Here is a 20,213-nt window from a genome sequence, read left to right as displayed (position 1 = left end):
GTTTCCACCTATGCCTTTCTGGTATTAGTTCTCACCCCTGCCCCATACATAGTACACTCCACCTGAAAAAGAACTGGAACTCCAATCTCCAAGCGTAATATTGGATCTTGAGAATCTTGAAACTACTCCAAAATATGTTGGAAACATCCAGGTGATAGGAAATTATCTCAATTAGAATTTATTTCTACTTTTATCAGCTGGATGTCTAAATGTTGGTGTGCTGGTTCTCTGTACAGCAGAGGGTAAAACATGGCTTTGTTTCCCTGCTTTCCCCTGTATGTTATCAATATTGTACGTGAGCATCAGGTGCTTCTCCTCAGGATTGGGGAGGTCAGTATGTAATCTTGTGCTGAGAGTATGTCACAGAGTCAGACAGGGTAAGATTTTCCAAAACATATTTTGGGTGTCCCAGTGAATGGAGGGGCTAAGTTATTTAATTGATGCTCTTGTGAGTAATATCATCATAGCATTCAATAAACTAAGCCAGAAATACGCACATAGTGAGCAAGGCACAATGATGCATCAGCAAGGATCAGTGAAGTGTAAGACGTAGGAGTTCTGAATGTAAGGTTGATTTGACGAAAGCAAACATTTTTTGTGGGAAGTGACATTAACTTGCAAAGATAGCGCTTCAAACCAGAGCCAAGGTGGAGGTGACATCAATTTAATGTATCACGGAGGGTGGATTGATTTTGAGTGGGTAAGAAAGGAAAGCTGAAAAACAGAGATGTTGAAATGATATAAACTATTTGATTACGTGGAATATAAACCCTGATGGACTGGTTGGTCAAGTGATGTGATTCTGTGTCATGCTTCTATGAATAGCTACTGTTTTGAATTACAATCGCCCTGCTCTGCAGCAGTGTTACCAGACACCCACTGACTGTGTACCTTTTGTGAAATGACACATAGGGTGGAATTTTCCCATCCCGCCCGCCACCAGGTTCATACTGGGCAGGACCTGGATCATGCAAACACGTCTGTTGACCTCGGGCCATGGGTGGGGTTAGGGAGGTGCAGTCGGAAAATCCTACTCATAGTGTCCAAGCAGAAGAGGAGATAATTATTCTTGCTCTTTTAGGAGAAGCTTTCCAATTAGTTTAGCTAATGATTCTAGGACAGGAATAGGCCATTCAGCCCATTGAACCTGCTTTGGAATTTAATATGATCTTGGTTGATCAAACACTTAAATGCCCATTACACCCACAATCCCCAAAACCCTCCCTATAGTATTGAAGCAAAACCACACTCGCTATTCCTGGACGTAAAATTGTCCTATTTGAATAATATGATAAATGAACGGATGTAGAGAATCAGTTCCTAAATAGTTATTATGATTTGCTTGGGTAATTATAGATCAGTGGTAGGCATTCGAGACAGTTTGTTGACAGTTGCCCACGCGTGGGATTGCCACATTTCACTGATTTCTGTCCATGTAGTTTTTCCCCCACCAGTCTGACTGCAGTGATTTTCACACAAAGCAAGAGAAAGTGATTAAAAGCAAATTACTGCAGATGCTGGAATCTGAAACCAAAAGAGAAAATGCTGGAAAATCTCAGCAGGTTTGGCAGCAGCTGTAAGGAGAAAAGAGCTGATGTTTCGAGTCCAGATGACCCTTTGTCAAAGATAGGCTTGAAAATGAAGCTAGGTGTGTTAGAGCTTTGCATCTAAAGTGCAAATATTTATTTTGTTTTTACCATTTGAAGTTGATGAGAGTTCTGTTAATACTTAAAATGATTAAGCATTTTCTATAACTCTTAGAAATATTAGATATGTATGTAATCTTATTTATGGGTCATGGTTAATGAACAAGCCTGATTTCAATCTTGCAGTCCACTGAGATGAAGAAGGGCGACTCATGTGACACGCTCCCTAGCCTATGTGTCCATTACTGATGTAGATACTAGTCATTTTGCTTTCCTGTACACCATGCACACACTGTAACATTTGGAGCTGAACATGAAGCTGGGCCTAAGTCTCAGATTATAAGGAGAATAACTTAATAATTGGAATACTTAACAGGCCTAGGAAGCATCAGGTTTGTGAGTTAGCTGTCAACTAATTACAATGTTTAGTGTGGCTGATTAAGATTCATTGATTACATATTTTTGTAGATTGTAAAACCTAATCATATTGCAGTTTAAAAACAAGAATGACTCCTTTGAGGATGAGGGTATTGGAATGAAATTCTTGCGTGTAAAAAATGATTTGGCGGCTTTTATATTGAAGAAAAAATAAACTGTTGTAAATTGTATTGTGTGAAGTAAGGATGTCTGTGGGAATTATTTTGAATTCTATTTTCTCATTTGGCATGTCACGATTTTCCATCCATAAGCAAGCTTCCATTTTTTTTGGACAGTAGATGCTAGCAATGGCTCGGCTATATTTCATAGAATCCCTATAGTGCAGAAGGAGGCCATTTGGCCCATCGAATCTGTGCCAGTAACAATCCCACCTAGGCCCCATTCCTGTAACTCCACATATTTACCCTGCTAATCTCTCTGACCTACGCATCCTGGAACACTAAGGGGCAATTTAGCCTGGCCAATGCACCTAACCTGCACATCTTTGGACTGAGGGAACGAACCAGAGCACTTGAAAGAAACCCACGCCAACACAGGGAGAACGTGCAGACTCTGCACAGACAGTAATCCAAGCTGGGAATCGAACCTAGGTCCCTGGACGTGTGAGTCAGCACTGCCTCAGGACTGATTGGTTGTTTGTTATCCTATTGCCACTCCCTTTTATCCTGCACGATGATCTCTTTCATCATTTAATTACCCTCACCTACAACCCTATTGAACTTTGGCTTTGCAATTGCTTATAAACTTGTAAGTCTCTTCCAGCTCTGTTGAAAGATCATTGAACTGTAACAAGACTATTTTTCTCTCTCTCATATTTGTGCTATCTGACTTATTGAGTGTTTGCAGCAATTTCAATTTTTATTTGTAGCACCCATTGCATTTTGCTTTTGTTCCACTAGTTGTATTTTTCAATGTAACAGACGTTCTATCTGAATTCATTTTAATTTCTGTTTGTTATGAGTAAAATTTAAAATGCTTATAGTCATTAAAGAAACATAACAACAGAAATCTATCCACTAGGAAGCTTCTGCCCAGTCTGAAGACTAAGAGACCCCAGGACTTGGTGTTGGTGATTGGAACGGGTGTGAGTGCTGCTGTAGCACCGCAGGTCCCTGCACTGAAATCCTGGAAAGGACTAATTCAAGCTTTGCTAGATGCTGCTAATGACTTTGATCTCCTCGAGGAGGAAGAGAACAAAAGATTCCAAAAATCCCTGCATGAAGATAAGAATCTTGTGCATGTTGCACATGACTTGATACAGAAACTTTCACCAGTAAGTAATTTTCAGTCACCTGTAATTAACAGTTTTGATAAAGAATGATCCAGTTTAGTGTGTGAGAGCTGTCATAGACAACTGTGATTTGGTTTTTATTGGTTTTTGACTGTGGAACAATTAGATCAATATTCCTGTGCAGCCGATGCAAGTGGGGGAAAGTATGTATTGCGGTGTGGTTTTAGTTTGGGAATGAAGTACTGAAACACCCTATATTTGATTCAATTGAATACATTTGTAAATCAGCCATTCAGAACCAGTGCCATTGAGTGTTTGAATTGTTGTTAATATATCTGCATCTAGTACAGATCCACTTACCATATGTTGCTCTGCCCAGTGCTAATGGTGATGGTGCAGCAACTGTAATTGGCAGTGGTACTAATCACGTTGTCCCATTGTCAGCACTGATATCACTCTGTTTCAGTTTACAGTCCATTGCTGTACTGTTGTTGGTTGTACACTATTGTCTTTCCATTTATTAAATAACTTAGTGTGTACAAATTTAGACGCAGTTTGAAGAGATGGTTCACAGCCCTGTGAATTATCTTGATGCTTTAAAGCAGTGCTGCTGACATTCTTATTTGTGGTTCATGTTTCCCTTACCCTATAGCCTTTGGTGAACTTGGTTACCCTGTGTCTTTAGGTCCTACCCCTCTACTCACTAGCAGTGGCACTGGACAGATTTGAAGATATACTACCTTATGCGATCGTGCTTTTTAAATATCTTTCCTTGTTCTCTAAAATTTGCTTGCAAGACCTCATCCTTCTTCCTACCTGTGTTATTGATACCAATATGACCTTGGGCTGTTCGCCCTCGCTGCTCAAATGTTCTTCACTCTCTCACTCCCCCACAGCCACCGCACCTTCCCCCCTCCCCCTATAAAAAAATTTCTACGGCTGTTTAGTAACATCTGTACCCATGCAAAATGACACTGAGCAAATAATTATGTGGAACAAAGAAATGGCAGAGGAGTTAAATAGATATTTTGCATTGGCCTTTACTATAGAGGTACACCACCATTACCATAAACTATTGGATCTAATGGTTTACCCCCCATGATCTTAAAGGAGGTAGCTGCAGAGATTGTGGATGTATTGGTCGTCATTTTCCAAAAAGATCTTTGGTTCTGGAACGGTGCCAAAGGATTGGAAAACTGCCAGTGTGATACCGTTTTTCAAAAAGGGAAAGCGGAAAACGCAGGGTACTACAGGCCAGTTAGTCTAACTTCAGTTATTGGAAAATGAATAGAATTGGTAATTAAGAGAATAGCAATGCATTTGGAAAGTCATAATCTGATCAGTGTCTGTGTGGTTTCATGAAGGGGAAATCATGCCTGACAAATTTACTCGAGTTCTTTGAAGAGGTATTAGCCAGAGTAGATAGAGGAGAACCAGTCAATGTTCTTTATTTGAATTTTCAAAAGGCACTTGATAAGGTGCCACACAAAAGGTTGCTACATAAGATAGGAGCTCATGGTGTTACAGGTAATTTGGCATGGATAGAGCATTGACTAACTAACAAGAAGCAGTGAGGAGCGATAAGGGGCCCTTTCTCAGGTTGGAGGGCAATGGATTGATGCAGGGATCAGTCCTGGGACCCTAGCTCTTCACAATATATATTAATCATTTGGAGGAAGGAACAGAGTGCATTGTGATCACATTTGTGAATGATAAAAAGATGGGAGGGAAGGCAGATTGTGAGGAGGATATAAATTGTTTGCAGAGAGATATTGACAGGTTAAGTGATTGGGTAAAAAATTGGCAAATGGAATTCAATGTGGGAAAATGTGAGATTGTTCACTTTTGGAAGAAAGAATGAGAAGGTGGATTATTATTTAAATAGAAAGAAACTGCAGAAAGCTGTAGCACAAAGGGACTTGGGGGTCCTTGTTCATGATAGGCAGAGAGCTAGCGTACAGGTGCAGAAGGTAATGAGGAAGATAAATGGAATGCTGGTTTTTATTTCAAGGAGGCAGGAGTATAAAAACAAAAAGGTGTTGCTGCAACTGCACAAGCTACTAGTGAGGCCATATTTAGAATACAGTTTTGATCCCCTTATTTAAGGAAAGCATTAGAAACAGTACAGAGGAGGTTTACTGTGATCCCAGGTATGGTGGGCCTGCTATATGAGGAAAGATTAATCAGGTTGGCTTTGTACTCGTTGGAGTTCAGAAGAGTGAGAGGCGATCTGATTGAAACATATAAGATTCTTAGGGGGTTAGACGGTGAATGCTGGGATGATGTTTCCACTCATGGGAGAGTGTAGGATCACTTGCAGAATAAGGAGAAGCTGATTTAAGATGGAAGGATTTCTTCTCTCAAAGAGTGGTGATTCCTTGGAATTCTTTACCTCAAGAAGCTGTGGAGGCTGAGGCCTTGAACATTCTCAAGGCTGAGTTTGATAGGTTTTATCAGTGGGGGAGTTATAGGGAGAAAACAGAAAAGTGACTTAGTGAGTGTTACATCAGCTTTGATCTTATTAAATAGCAGAGCAGGCTTGAAGGGTTGAATCGCCCACTTTGTTTCTCCTTTGTTCTTATGGTCTTGATCCTGACAACAGGAAGTAACATACCATCTTGGGGTCATGTATGTCACCACAGAAACACCTGTCTGCTCACCTAACTATTGGATTCCTCATCCCTCGATTTTCTGACATTCCTTCTTCCCCCATGTGTAGCTGAACCTTCTTGTTCCTCAGCCTTTGCTCTTACTGTATTGCCCAGTGGAACCATTGTCTTTTGCCATAATTCAGTAAATGTTAGAGAACAAGATGCATTTGGAAGTTCAGAACTACTGAACTCTGGCAATCTGTCTTTCCGCCTCTATCCGTGCACTGAAAAGCTGCAGGGTGACCACCTCCTGGAATGTATTGTTCACATTTTGCTCTGCCTCATGGAAGTAAACAGTGATGCCTGTTGCTGCTCAAGTTCTAAACCGCAGATCTCGACTTCCTCCAGCTGATGATATGCACTGTATATATGATTATGCAGGACACAGGAAGCATCCTGAGATTCCCATATGGTGCAGAATGTGCATTTCAGCTAGATTGAGATGCTGTGCCATCCTTTGGTTTATTATATGACTAGTTAAACTTACCAGCAATTAGATTTGCCCTGATTGGGATTAAAAAAAACACTCACCCACCATTGCCTACCACCTTGCACTCTGTTATACCCAGCCTTCTGCTTTTGTTAACAAAAAAATTATTCGAATTACTCAACCTCCGAGCACCATGCAGTACAAAACATCAGAAAATACTGGATTTAGAAAATAACAATTGTCATCACAGATAGTAGTAAACAGCCGTATTTGAGTTAATTGGAAAAGAGGGATTGATTTTACTCATAGTTAAAAAATCTTTGAAATAAAAATTAATGATTGCTGCAAGATTAAGTTTTAAAATATTATTGATCTCTCAAACATGTTCCCATTTCTTTCTACTTCCTTTTCCACACTAAACATAAATATTTTCCTCTAACTAGGAATTTAGTTTCTCTTTGAGACAATATTTTTTTGACTCCTAGGGATATTTGAAGCCTTGTTGCAACCTGTATGCTTGATTTATGTTCTGATGTATGACTGCATTTACTGAATTTGCTCAATCTCCACAGCGCACTAGCAACGTTCGATCAACCTTCTTTAAGGACTGTTTATATGAGGTTTTTGATGACCTCGAATCCAAGATGGATGATGTTGGGAAGCACCTTTTGCAATCAGTCTTGAAGCTGATGGAGAATGGAACTCTAGTTTTAACCACCAACTTTGACAATCTTGTTGAAATCTATGGAGCTCACCAAGGGACACAATTAGAGTCCTTAGACCTCACGGATGAGAAAAAGGTAAAATAGATCAAAAGCTGCGTTGCCTACAAATGGTGACAATTTGCATCAACTCACAATTGCCTGGGCCATGGATATTCAAGGAAGAACCAGTTGGGCCATATACATATACACATACCAAAGCCAGTGATTACACAGAACTTCAATTCTGCCTTATAGCTGCATTATAACTGAGAATCCTCTCCATACCTGCTTTAAAAAATAGGTCTCTGTATGGAACTAATCAGGACCTGCATATACGGAAGGAGGAGCTCTTTGGGCCTCAGCAGAAATAGTGTTCACAGTTGTAATCTCCACTCTTGAGGAAGGACGTGAAGGCTTGGAATGGTTAAAGGTAGATTTACTAGAATGGTTTTCAGGCAGGGGGAATTTCAGTTACACAGTCTGGGGAGGCTAGGATTGCTCTCCTTGGAGCAAATACAGTTGGAGGCAGCTTTGGAAGAGTTAGGAAATTATCAGCATCAACATGACCATAGGGGAAGTAGGATGAGAAACAAAAAGACATTTGGAAATCTGTCATAATCAAGTATTCTGCAGTCAGTGTTGGTCTCAGCCTTGGTAACATTTGCCTGGAGTCTTCTAGGTGGAACTGAAATGTTTTTTCTTCTGGACTCCTTTAAAAATATCTTCTGAAGCTTCTTTGAAAAATATCTTTTATTTACCTTTTGTTAAGTTTTAGTCAGGCAATTAAAGGCTGTCTCTCACCTCTGACACACACCTTCCTTGAACTCTGTCTCCATTTTTGGTGATAAACTGTCCACTAGTGTCCGTTACAAGCCCACTAACTCCCACACCTACCTTGACTATAGCTCTTCACACCCCATATCCTATATGGACTCCATCCTATTCTCTCAGTTCCTTTATCTCTGTTGCATTTGTTCTGATGGTACCACTTTCCAAAATAGCGCTGCCGATATGTCTTCCTTCTTCCTCAGTCGTGGTTTTCCACCCACTGTGGTTGACAGGGCATTCAACCCATCCCCTGGATTACTGCTCTCACCCCACCCTTCTAGAACCAGGATAGGGTCCCCCTTGTCCTCATTTTTCACCAGTCTCCACATTCAAAGAATCATCATCCGCCAACTCCAACACATCTTCCCCTCACCCTCCCTGTCAGCATTCTGCAGGGACAACTCTAGGGCACCCAGATCCACTCCTCCATCACATCCAACACTTCACCCCTACCTGTGGCACCTTCCCATGCAATCACTGAAGTTGCAACACTTGCCCCTTCCTCCCTGCTCACCGTTCCAGGTCCTAAACACCTCTTTCAAGTGAAGCAGCACTTCGTATGCACCTCCTTCAATCTGGTCTGCTGCATTTGCTGCAGAGAGACCATCGCCGACTGGGTAACCGCTTTGCTGAACATTTTCGGTCCCAAGCAAGCAGGACCCAGACCTTCCTGTCGCTTGCCACTTGAACACATCAACCTGCTCTCCTGTCGGCATGTGCTTGGCTTGTTGCAATGTTCTAGTGAACCCCAAAGCATACTGGAGGAACAGCATGTCACCTTCCATTTGGGCACTTTGCAGCCTTCTGGACTGAACATTGAGTCCAACAACTTTAGAGGATGAACTCTCCCCTTCATCGTATTTCCATTTATTTTATTCCAATTTATTTAATCTCACTCATCCATTTTATCATTCTTTTTTACTTATATTTTTCCACTCCTCCATTCCAGCTCTCCTCTTTTCCACCTCACCCCTTCAGTGCAACTGCTACGTTCCTCAGGTAGTCCTTTAACAATCTGTACCTCTGTTCTGCCATTCTCACATTCTGATCGTGGACACTCTTAGCACCTTCTCAGCCTTTTGTATCCTCATTTACATTCCCTTTGTCCAATTCCACCACCCACCCCCGCAAAACCCCAATTGTATTCTCTTTGCTCTCAGCTGTGACGAACGGTTATGTAGACTCAAAACGTGGCTCTAGTCTCTCCCCACAGATGCTGTCAGTCCTGCTGAGATTTTTCAGCATTTTCTGTGTCTGCCTCTCACTTTTTTTTGTTCTGATGATGGATGTTCATTACAGTGGGCGTTCTTTCTTTTGCAATGCTGAGTAGAGCTGCTGTGTATTTCCAGCAATTCCTGTTTTAAATGTTAAACTGCGTGAGCTATTAATTCAGGTCATAGTGAATGATGGTGCATTCATCAACATGAAGTTTAGTAACTCAAACAAGGAGCCGTCACAATCTGTAACAACAAATGTTCATGACAACAATAATTTTAACATTCTTATGAAAAGAATTATATAATGCCCTATTTCCCCCGGACCCCCCCAAGGAAATCCCCCAGAGAATTTTCACAGTAACTTTCTTTCAGTGTGAATGTAAGCTACTTGTGACTAGTAAACTTTTAAACTTTAAGATCTCAGGAAGCTGAAAGGCCTCTGATGTGCCTTACATAAAGCTCTCGGCAGCACACGCTTGCTGTTTATTGTGTTCAGCGGACCAGCCCCTGAGTACCTTCTGAAGCTCTTTCTTTAAATTAAACATCCCTTTAGCGCGAGAGGTGCAAGGGGTGTACCCAGACCCAGATGGGTGCTATCAAAGTCTACAGTGTAAACGAAAGATATTGAGTAATGTACAACAGACTTTGAAAATTCATTTTTCAATTGTATGATGTGTGGATAAGATAGCTTTGTAAAAATATTAATTCGTTGAGAATTTATTAATGTGACTAACTGAAATGAACGAGGCAGAAAGCTGCATTTGACTTCATTGCAATTGCCGTTTGTTTTGCTATATATATTGTGATAGGCTGGAAGAGCTAGTCTGTGTGTTCCATTCTGTTTCTATTTGTGGTAGGTACTTGAATGGGCACAGGAGAAAAGAAAGTTAAGTGTGTTACATATCCACGGCGTTTACACTAACCCGAGCGGGATTGTTCTACATCCTTTGGGCTACCAGAATGTGTTGCGGAATACAGAAGTAATGGTGAGTTTTATATTACTTTCCTAGTGCAGATATTGAAATACAATTAGACAGGAGATTTTAAAGGAGACATCTGGAAGATCACAGTTGCAGAGTGTACCTTGGCTTCTGCTATTCCTAGAGCAGAATACTGAATATGTGTCTGAGCTTCGTGGAACTTGCTATTTGACTAATTATCCCAATCAGTGATTTTCCTTCACCTCTCCACTTCACTCTCTGCCACCTTTGGAGAATAATTATTGTCACAGGCTGATACGATTTTTAAAGGGTACAAATTGTTTGGATATTGATTGCAGCTTCGATTTATGACAGCCTTATAGCACCCTGATATGTCATGTGTGGTAAGTCAAAACAACTTGGAGAGGCTCCACAAGCTTGTTAAACACAGTATTAGCAGCCACCTTGACCAAGGCAACTATAAAGCTCAAACTTTGATATCCCACTCCGATGTGAAATGTGTATGTTGGTGTGGTGCGTCAAATAACAGAGCGAGGTGACAGGGTAGTGGAAATGCCACTGGACTAATAATTCAGAGACCCAGGATCATGCTGTGGGATATAGGTTCAAATCCCACCTCAGCAGCTGGTGAAATTTAAATCTAATAAATTAAAATCTGGAACTGAAATCTAGTCTTAGTAATGGTGACCATAAAATTATCATTGATTCTTATAGAAACCCATTTGCTTCAGTAATGTCCTTCAGGGAATGAAACCTACCTTCCCTGTCCAGCTTAAGTGTGACTCCAGACTCTCAGCAATGTGGTTGTTCCTTAATTGCCCTCTGAAATGACAAATCACTCAGTTGCTGCAGAAAAGTTAAAAAGGAATAAAATTTGATGGATCACCTGACTTTCAGATATTGTACAGTTAATCAAAATGAGTACCAATGATTTGTGCCAGGAAGTAGAGACCTTCATCCACAAATTTACCCACAATGGCAGCCATCATCTCTGTCTACATTGACTTCGGCACCAGAAACCACAACAACATATGTGACCTTTCAATCCTGCCAAGTCCTTGTCAACACCAAAATTTGGAGAGCCATATCTGAGTGTTACATGATGCAAGCGTGGGACCAGCTCTGTTTTTGCGAGCTCTGGGGTTACCCCTCTTTTAATCCTTTTATTTATCCTGATGCACGGCCCATAATTATCTAATCCTGGAGTGTATACTCTGTGCTGTGTTCCTGAAAGATTCTGATTAAGTTGGGGTGATGGAGAGGTGAATCAAGTCAAAGAAAATCCTCATTTTATCAAGATGATCGGTGACAGCCAGGTTGAGGCTTTGTTCGCAATGACAGTTTAACCCAGTGAGCAGCTCATGCTCTGGCTGTGTTGTAGACATTGAGATGATGGCTGCCATTGTGGGTACAGTTGTGGATGATGGTCTCAGCTCCCTGGCACAAATCATTGGTGCTCAATTTGATGAATTGATGATCTCTGAAAGGAAACAGACAATGTGGATAAAAGAAGCTTGTCAGACAAGAGGGCACTTCCCTCAGTGAAGGTTCACCTTTGGTTCTTGGAAAACTTGCTGCATGGGATGTCGGACATCATAACTAATTCGGAGAGGTGGGGCTAGAGAAAGAATGTCCGTGTGTCTGATCTCCTGAGAGGAGCTGAGGATAACTTCCTGGCTAAATCTGAGAACTGGCTGCCATGCTTTCATAATCTCAGTTTGAAAGCTGGGCGTATTAAGTTCGAAGAGACATACTGTATCTGATCTTTGGGATCTGGGGTCCATTATTGGCCCAGATCGCTGGCCTCGCATTGTCTTGACCACTGGATGCAGTTGGACCTCACCACCTGCCAGGTTTCTGTCTACTGGGGTTTCTGAGTGACAATAATACAATGGAGATTAGCATAAAAAAAAACACTCAGGAGAAAGCATCCACTCAATCAATATTTCACCACCTTAAACATTCACCCCCTCCATCATGAACATTCTGGCAGCAGCGTGCACTACATACAAGATGTTCTGCAGCAACTCACCAAGGCTTCTTCGATAGCATCTTCTAAACACATGATCTTTACCACCGAGAAGGATAAAAGGGCAGATGCGTGAGAAATCCATCCCCTGCAGGTTTCCTTCTGAGCCACTCACCACCTTGACTTGGAAATAAATCATTGTCCCTTTGCTGTCACTGCATCAACATCATGGAGGTATCTTTTTAACAGCCTAGACCACATGGACTGCTGGAGTTCAAGAAGGTGGCTCACCACCACCTTAAGGGTAATTAAGAATGAGCAATAAACATTGGTCTTATCAGCAATGCCCTCATTGCTTGAAAGAATAAAAAAAATCCTCTTGTCACACTATATTCCTTCCAATAATTTAAATTCCACATTTTTGACAGTGTCAGGCTTTACTAACTGGCAAAAGTCAGGGTCTCATGACATGATTAGTACTTGGATGCTTTATAAATGCAGGTTGTTTTTCCTATTGCTGTTCAGTGAATGAATGTGCTCACAAGGCCAGGAACTAGGTTGAGTGAGGAATTGGCTGATTTCTGCCAAAGCAGCAGTTTTGATGATGCCCTGTGCTAAAATGGAGGAAACAGTCCACAACAGTTCACGTGATTCTGTTTGCAATCCAGTGATTCTTGCAGCAGAATCTCTGTAAATGTGGATATTGGATGAGGAAAGGATTTGGACTTGATTCACCCATAGCTTTTACATTAACCGTTGAGGCTGACGCAGGAACTGTGGTCATTTGGGCAACGAGCTTTAGGACACTTGTGGTACCAGCAAGAGCCATGACGAGGAGATGATAAAAGACCAGCACTCTTTGAATAAATGTTTAACTTTTGCAAATGTGAACATTTATAATTTGGTCTCGATCAGTAACTATTGTACATTGAGTAGTAGTCACTACTATAATTGCTTGTGTTTTAATTACTAAACAGAGGGAAATTCAGAAGCTGTATGAAAATAAAGCCTTTGTCTTCCTTGGCTGTGGCCGGACAGTTGAGGACACAACGTTCCAGTCGCTCTTCTTGGAAGCAGTGAGGAACAAGTCTGACTTGGAACATTTCATGCTGGTGCGCAGGGATGATGTGGATGAATTTAAAAAACTTCGTGAAAACATGCTGGACAAAGGGATTAAAGTGATCTCGTATGGGGACGATTACTATGATTTGCCAGAATATCTCGAACGGTTAACCAACACCATCTGTTCATTAGGGAGGCAAGGTATGTTGTTAGAAGATTGGATTTAATCAGTAACTAAGCATACAAGCTGCAGTGGATTTTGGGAGCATGTCATTTTGCAGGAGGAAGACCTACTTGATGATATGTTGGATTAATGCAGTATTCAGAATGGGGTAAATTTGGTGAAATTAGCTTAGCTTCCTGCTCCTGTTTGCTGTCCAGTGACTGGTGTAAGCGTGTATCTGAAAATCCAGTAATCCAAAATCTCATCGTTCAGCCTCTGTGGTCAAGATGCCGGAGACTGGGAGATTGGCTGGGAGGTAAGAGGCAGAATACATATTAAAATGTTAGTTCTTCAATTGGCAGGAAATAATGAGTATTGTTCCCCAAGGATCGTTGTTGGGGCCCCAACTTTTGAGATTATGTATAAGTAATTTGGAAGGAAGTCAATGATTCAGAGTCTCAAACGATATGGAGCAAAGACTTAGATGACAAGGAGGTCCAGGTGAGCTACGATTCTAACTGAATGTTGGAACAGGATCAAATGGCCTTCTGTTCTGATGTGCCTGACGATACAGGACGGACTTTTAATTTTGAGAGTCTCAGTATCATCACTGAAGATATGAAATGGACAAGAGATGGATTGCATAGATAGTAAACTGAGGAACATCTGTCCCCAGCTTGAAGGGGCAAATTTCCCAGCGATGCCAGAGAGCAGCCAGCACTCATGAAAGCTGGCAGTATCCACAGGAGATCATGGGGAATTGAGAAAATGGGTGAAAGGAAAATCCGAGTAATTCAATCCTGATTGTCACAAGTGGTCGTCGTCTATTAGAATGGTGGAATTTTAAGGCCCAATCATTCATTTTGTTCAGGGCTGGACTCCAGTCACAACGTATAATATTAACGGATACAATTTTAATGCAACTTGTTAAACTCTTTGCAATCCTCCGATAAAGTTGGAGTAATGTTGCATTCACAATGCATCACGGGGACTTCAGTATATTTTGTAATCTTGAGTTATACAAATTCTATCATATTAATGTGTCCAAAAATTAGTTTGCATCAGTGGAAACCTGGCCATATTATCACTGCAGCCTGACTCATTGCCTTTTCCTTGCCTCGGGAAAATGGAGCAGGCTTGTTTGGCCAAATGGTCCAATTCTGCTCCTATATCTTGTGGCTTGACACAGACTTTTGGAGGAATTGAGAAAGCATGGACTTTAACCAGTTACAGTGGAGACAGATGGTCCAACCATAATGTCTTTGTCAATAACGTCTTAAAATTTCCACAAGTTTTTTGCACACTTAAGCTCAAGAGTTTAAAAAAAATTCTTCCAAATTAGCAATAACGGTATGAAGCTAGATTTCCTATTTTGGTGCCAGGGATCAAGAGCTTAGCCAGTTGAATATGTTACCAGATGTTGCAACATGCCCAGCCTTGGTTTAGTATCCACTGAAGTGAATGGGTGGAGAATCATGGGCAGTTCCTGACTGACCTCCGTGTGAACATATCTTTCCTTACCTTAGTCCTGAACAGCCAATCTCCTCTTCTGTGACCACAAATTCTAGATTCCCCAACCAGCCGAAACACCCTCCAAACATCTGACTGGGTATACTGCAATGTTTGGTGCTTGGGCCTTGGTTATTTATAATTGATCTTCTGCCCCAAATGGGCTGGGTAGTGATGACATACATCCAATTGTAATGTGAGCAGCTGGTGTGGATATCAAATGTCATAAATGGTGTAATTGGGAGTGTTCTTCTGGGCTCGGAGCTGAGCAGCTTACTTATTCTGCATCTGACCCGTACTAAACCTAACCTGAGAGTGCTTGACATTGATGAAGAATCTAAACTTTAAAGTAATTAGTCTTCAAGAATGTTGTCTTTAATCTTAGTAGCTGAAATGTTCACTCAAAATGCTATGAATTACCCGAAGAGGCTTCAGGCCTGAAGTCGAGGATTGCTGCAGGAACCTTCCAGTTTTGTATCTAATCTGTATTGCTCCTTTGTTTTTCTTTGCTGATAGGAGCATCCAACGTTGACAATATATACAAGAATGGTCCTTTTACAGTGAATAGCCAAGGTATGGATTTAATGTCCGTTTTATTTGAGTCCTTCCATGTGTGATGCTTCAAATCACATCTTAAAGCAACAAATTGCATTTATGTACAAAAACATCCAAAGAGACTTTGCTTTTGAAGGAGGTGGGGGAACATTAGGGTTAGGGTTAGGATGTACTTGAAACTGGCTTGTTTTTGATTGACCCTGGGTGATTGACTTTTCTTTGTCCTGACCGATGGGGACCTGAACAACAGTTCTTTTTTTTTTAACCTAAAAGCTAATTTAAGAAAAATCCAAACCTTTGGACCAGGTGAGCAGATTTAACCACTCAGGTCTGCTGCATTGTTCAGTAAGATTCTGTGTAACGCTTAAAGCAGCTTCACAGGTAGAGGCTGTGGTTAAGAAGGCGTATGGTGTACCGGCATTCATCAATCGAGGAGTTGAGTTTAGGAGACGGGAGATAATGCTGCAGCTGTATAAGACCCTGGTCAGACCCCACTTGGAATACTGTGCTCAGTTCTGGTGGCTTCATTACAGAGATGATGTGGAAGCCATAGAAAGGGTGCAGAGGAGATTTGCAAGGATGTTGCCTGGATTGGGTGGCATGCCTTATGAGGATAGGTTGAGAGAGCTTGGTCTTTTCGCCTTGGAGAGACCTGATAGAGGTGTATAAGATGTTGAGAGGTATTGATTGAGTGGATTCTCAGAGGCTTTTTCCCAGGGCTGTAATGGTTGCCACAAGAGGACACAGGTTTAGGGTGCTGGGGAGTAGGTACAGAGAAGATGTCAGGGGTAAGTGCGTGGAATCGGCTGCCGGCAGTGGTGGTGGAGGCGGATTCGATAGGGTCTTTTGAGGCTTTTGGATAAGTACATGGAACTTAGTAAGATAGAGGGTTATAGGTAAGCCTAGTAGTTAGGGACATGTTCGGCACAACTTGTGAACCAAAGGGCCTGTTTGTGCTATAGTTTTTCTGTGTTTCTACGTAATCCCCGTTAATTCCTTCTGTAATCAAAATAAGACCAACAATTGAGCAGCTGTAGCCTTTGTAGAGAATTACAAAGAATCACAAAGAATCACAAACCTCTGTGTGAACACATCTCTCCTTACCTTAGTTCTAAACAGCCAATCTCCTCTTCTGTGACCACAAATTCTAGATTCCCCAACCAGTGGAAACACCCTCCAAACATCTGGAGTGGGTATAAGAACATAAGAAATAGGAGCAGGAGTAGGCCATCTAGCCCTTCAAGCCTGCCCCGCCATTCAATAAGATCATGGCCGATCTGTCGTGGCTCAGTTCCACATTCCCGCCCTCTCCCCATAACCCTTAATCCCCTCTCTTATCAAAAACCCATCAACCTGCGTCTTAAAAATATTTAGCGAGGTAGCCTCCACCACTTCAACGGGCAGAGAATTCCAGAGATTCACCACCCTTTGAGTGAAGAAGTTCCTCCTCAACTCCGTTCTAAACCGCCCCCCCCCCCCCTTTATCTTGAGGCTGTGCCCCCTAGTCCTACTATCCTTTCTGAGCGGGAAGAGTCTCTCCACCTCCATCCTATCGATCCCATTCATCATCTTATACGTCTCAATGAGATCTCCCCTCATTCTTCTAAACTCTAATGAGTACAAGCCTAATTTATTCAGCCTCTCCTCATAGCTCAACCCCCATTTCAAGAGCTTTCACCTCCAATACCCAACAATCTTTCCACATATAAATCACTTTATGAAGCTCTTTCTGATACCAGTCTTTTTTATAAGGGTCTATCGTCTGAAAATTAGTCAAATCTATTTTCTGAATTAATTTCTATATCGTCTTCGTGCTTGGGCCTTGGTTATTTATAATTGTGCTGTATCAGAGTTAGCTGGTGGGGAGGTTAGATGAGAGGGCTGGAACATGCCAGATGGAGTGATGTGAGGAAGTGTAAAATTGTCCACTTTGGCTGGAAAAAAAATGGAGAATCAGAGAATTCCTATAGCACATTAGACCATTCAACCCATCAAGTCTACACTTCGACAGAGCATTCTACCCAGGCTGTATCCCCATACTCCATACATTGTGTGATACTAAGGGGCAATTTAGCATGGCCAATCCACCTAACATGAACATCTTTGGGCTGTGGGAGGAATGATGTGGAGGTGCTGGTATTGGACTGGAGTAAACACAGGTGACTTTTACTACCAAATAAACTTGTTTTACTTTAACCTAGTGTTGTGAGACTTTTTACTGTGGAAGGAAACACATACAGACGTAGGGAGGATGTGCAAACTCCACACAGTCACCCAAAATTGGAATCAAATCAGGGTCCCTGGCGCTGTGAGGCAGCAGTGCTAACCACTGTGTCACTGTGCTGTCTAAAGTGAAATGCTTTTTGCAGTGGGAGACTGAGTAGTACTAGTGTCAGGCTGGGGGAACTTGGATATCCTTACACACAGAGAACAGAATGGCAGCAGGCAGTTGTGATGTCAGGTGGTTTGTTGGCTTTTGTTGCAGAGAATTCAAGTGTTGTGATAACACAGTCTAGAGTCCTGTGTACAGATTTGGTCTGTGTGACTGGAAGGGATGTGCTTGCACTTGAGGAATTGCAGCGAAGGTCCACCAGACTGATTCCTGAGACGGGAATGTTGACCTGTGAGGAGATATTTAGTGGACGAAGCCGGTGTTCTCTGGGATTTGGAGGTGATTAGTGAAGTGTGTGGAATTTTTATTGGCGGGGGTGGGGGGGGTGGGGGGGGAGCAGGGCAACACTGTGCTGGGGAGATGGGGTTTGGCATGGTGGGTACAGAGATGATGCTTCCCCTGGCTGGGGTTGCGGGTCAAAGTCCCAGAGTGAACGTCAGCCATAGATCATAAATCATAGAATCCCTACAGTGCAGAAAGAGGCCCTTCGGCCCATCAAGTCTGCACTGACCACAATCCCACCCAGGCCTTACCCCCATATCCCTACATATTTTACCTGCTAATCCCTCTAACCTAAGCTTCCTAGTATACAAAAGGACAATTTTAGCATGGCCAATCAACCTAACCAGCACATCTTTGGACTGTGGGAGGAAACCCATGCAGACACGAGGAGAATGTGCATATTCCACACAGACAGTGACCCAAGCCAGGGATTGAACCCAGGTCCCTGGAGCTGTGAAGCAGCAGTGCTAACCACTGTGCTACTGTGTCACCCATTTGGGACTGTGATGCTGCAAAATGTTTTTGCTTGTTTGTGGAATATTGAATACATTCAAGGCAGAGGTTAATAGATTTTTAGGCACAAAGGGAATTGAGGGATACAGAGATCCTGCAGGAAAGTGGGAGTTGAGTTAGAAGATAAACCGTGATCTTATTGAATGGAGGAACACATTGAGCCACATGGCCTCCTCCAGCTCTTGATATTGAGACAGAAACTATAACACCCTTTTTAAAAGTCAATCAATCTAAGGAAATTGAGAGAATAGCTCCATTTGGAAAATAACTACTGCTAGTAAAATCCAAATGGCTGAATAACCTCCCAGTTTAATTCCTTAGATTCTATGATTATTTGCTGATGGAATTCAGTAGGGTCACCAAGACTCCCTTGACATTTCTGTGCAGACTTGATGGACTGAAGGGCCTCTTCCTGTGCTGTTCTTTGACCTTCTGAACCCAAAACTGCTATCATCTAGGACGGAACAGCAGACACACCACCACTTGGAAATGCCCCTTCAAGTCACTCACCATCATTGTTCTGAAGCCTGGAACTCCTTCCCTAACAGCACTGATACTGTTCCTACACCTCATCACCACTTTCTCAAGTGCAATTGGGAATGCAAAATAAATGCTGACCACCTCGCTAATACTCAAGTCCTGTAAAAACAAATAAAACACGTAGGCTCCGTCGCCCTATAGCATAAGAATATTGCCTTTTGGGACTCACCCTATTGGATCCCACTTCCCTTTTAACTTGCAAGATCAAGGACCTGTTGAAGTTTCCCATTGCAGATTAACCCTTTAAAGGTCAATCCAGTCCATATCTGTACAAGTTAAATGTGTATTTTATGAACTGTTGGAGTTGTCTGCTCAACTGTGATTTGTTCTCCTGCCCAGGCCAGAAAATGGAAACAGATGATGAGATAAAGCTGGGGAGATGAGTACTCGGCCTTTTGTAAGACTGACTATTGGAACACAACCCAGGCATGGACGAGAATGCTATTGCAGGATGCACAGTAACTGACAGCTGCTGATGAGGCCAAAGCTGGTTACCTTCACTGACAGAGAGCGAACATATGCAAAGGAAAGTCCCACTTCGCTGTATTGCAAACACTCCCATTTTCATTTGAGTCAAGCTTCTGGTTTTTAATCTTGTCGATCTCTGTTTTTTTGCTCATTAAAGTGAGCTGGATTTCATGGACTTCATCAACAGAGTTCTTCTCCCATACTTGACAACTCTTGCAATTGTACAGTTAGTTTGATGTAGAAATTTTGTACTGTTAATGACTGATTTCTGTACAGATTATTTTATCATTAAAAATCATTAATGATAAGACTATTCTGATGCACAGCAAGTGGAAAAATAACATGTTAAAACTGCTACATGCAGCAGGAAAATGTGTTCAAGAATTTTTGTGAAGAAACTTAACCAGAAGCTAGTTATATACAAATGAGTAAAAAAATCTGATGCAAGACAGGGTGGCATAAATTTAACTTGACATGCATTCAGATCCATTCCAGACTAACTAATCCATTCAATTGCAAAAATAATAAATTGATTTAATTTTTAGTAGATGTTGGCATGTTTTTCCCAATTCCCCATAAATGCCTTAGTATGCCACTCAAGTTGAGTCAATCATATTTCTTTGGGTCAAACCAAACCAAGCAAAGATGATGGATTTGCTTCCCTAAATGACATT

The 20,213-nt window shown here is 41.8% G+C and overlaps 1 protein-coding gene across 5 annotated transcripts in view; it reads left to right on the top strand.

The window, feature by feature from the left end:
• Positions 1-20,041, top strand: part of fam118b (family with sequence similarity 118 member B) — a 47,526-nt gene extending 27,485 nt beyond the window's left edge. For all 5 annotated transcript variants that reach the window (XM_080182248.1, XM_080182250.1, XM_080182245.1 and 2 more), the window contains exons 3-8: positions 3,105-3,357; positions 6,969-7,196; positions 10,003-10,131; positions 13,033-13,318; positions 15,306-15,362; positions 19,411-20,041. In XM_080182248.1, coding sequence (XP_080038374.1) covers positions 3,105-3,357; positions 6,969-7,196; positions 10,003-10,131; positions 13,033-13,318; positions 15,306-15,362; positions 19,411-19,454 — 997 coding nt within the window. In that variant the 3' untranslated portion in view covers positions 19,455-20,041. The remainder of the gene's footprint in view (positions 1-3,104; positions 3,358-6,968; positions 7,197-10,002; positions 10,132-13,032; positions 13,319-15,305; positions 15,363-19,410) is intronic.
• Positions 20,042-20,213: the final 172 nt, after the last annotated feature.

The sequence above is a fragment of the Carcharhinus amblyrhynchos genome, unplaced genomic scaffold (assembly GCF_965287045.1).
Source record: "Carcharhinus amblyrhynchos unplaced genomic scaffold, sCarAmb.v2.hapA scaffold_49, whole genome shotgun sequence".
Classification (NCBI taxonomy): domain Eukaryota; kingdom Metazoa; phylum Chordata; class Chondrichthyes; order Carcharhiniformes; family Carcharhinidae; genus Carcharhinus; species Carcharhinus amblyrhynchos.
Note: the sequence above shows the minus strand (reverse complement) of the source record. Positions and strands in the feature narration are given on the sequence as shown.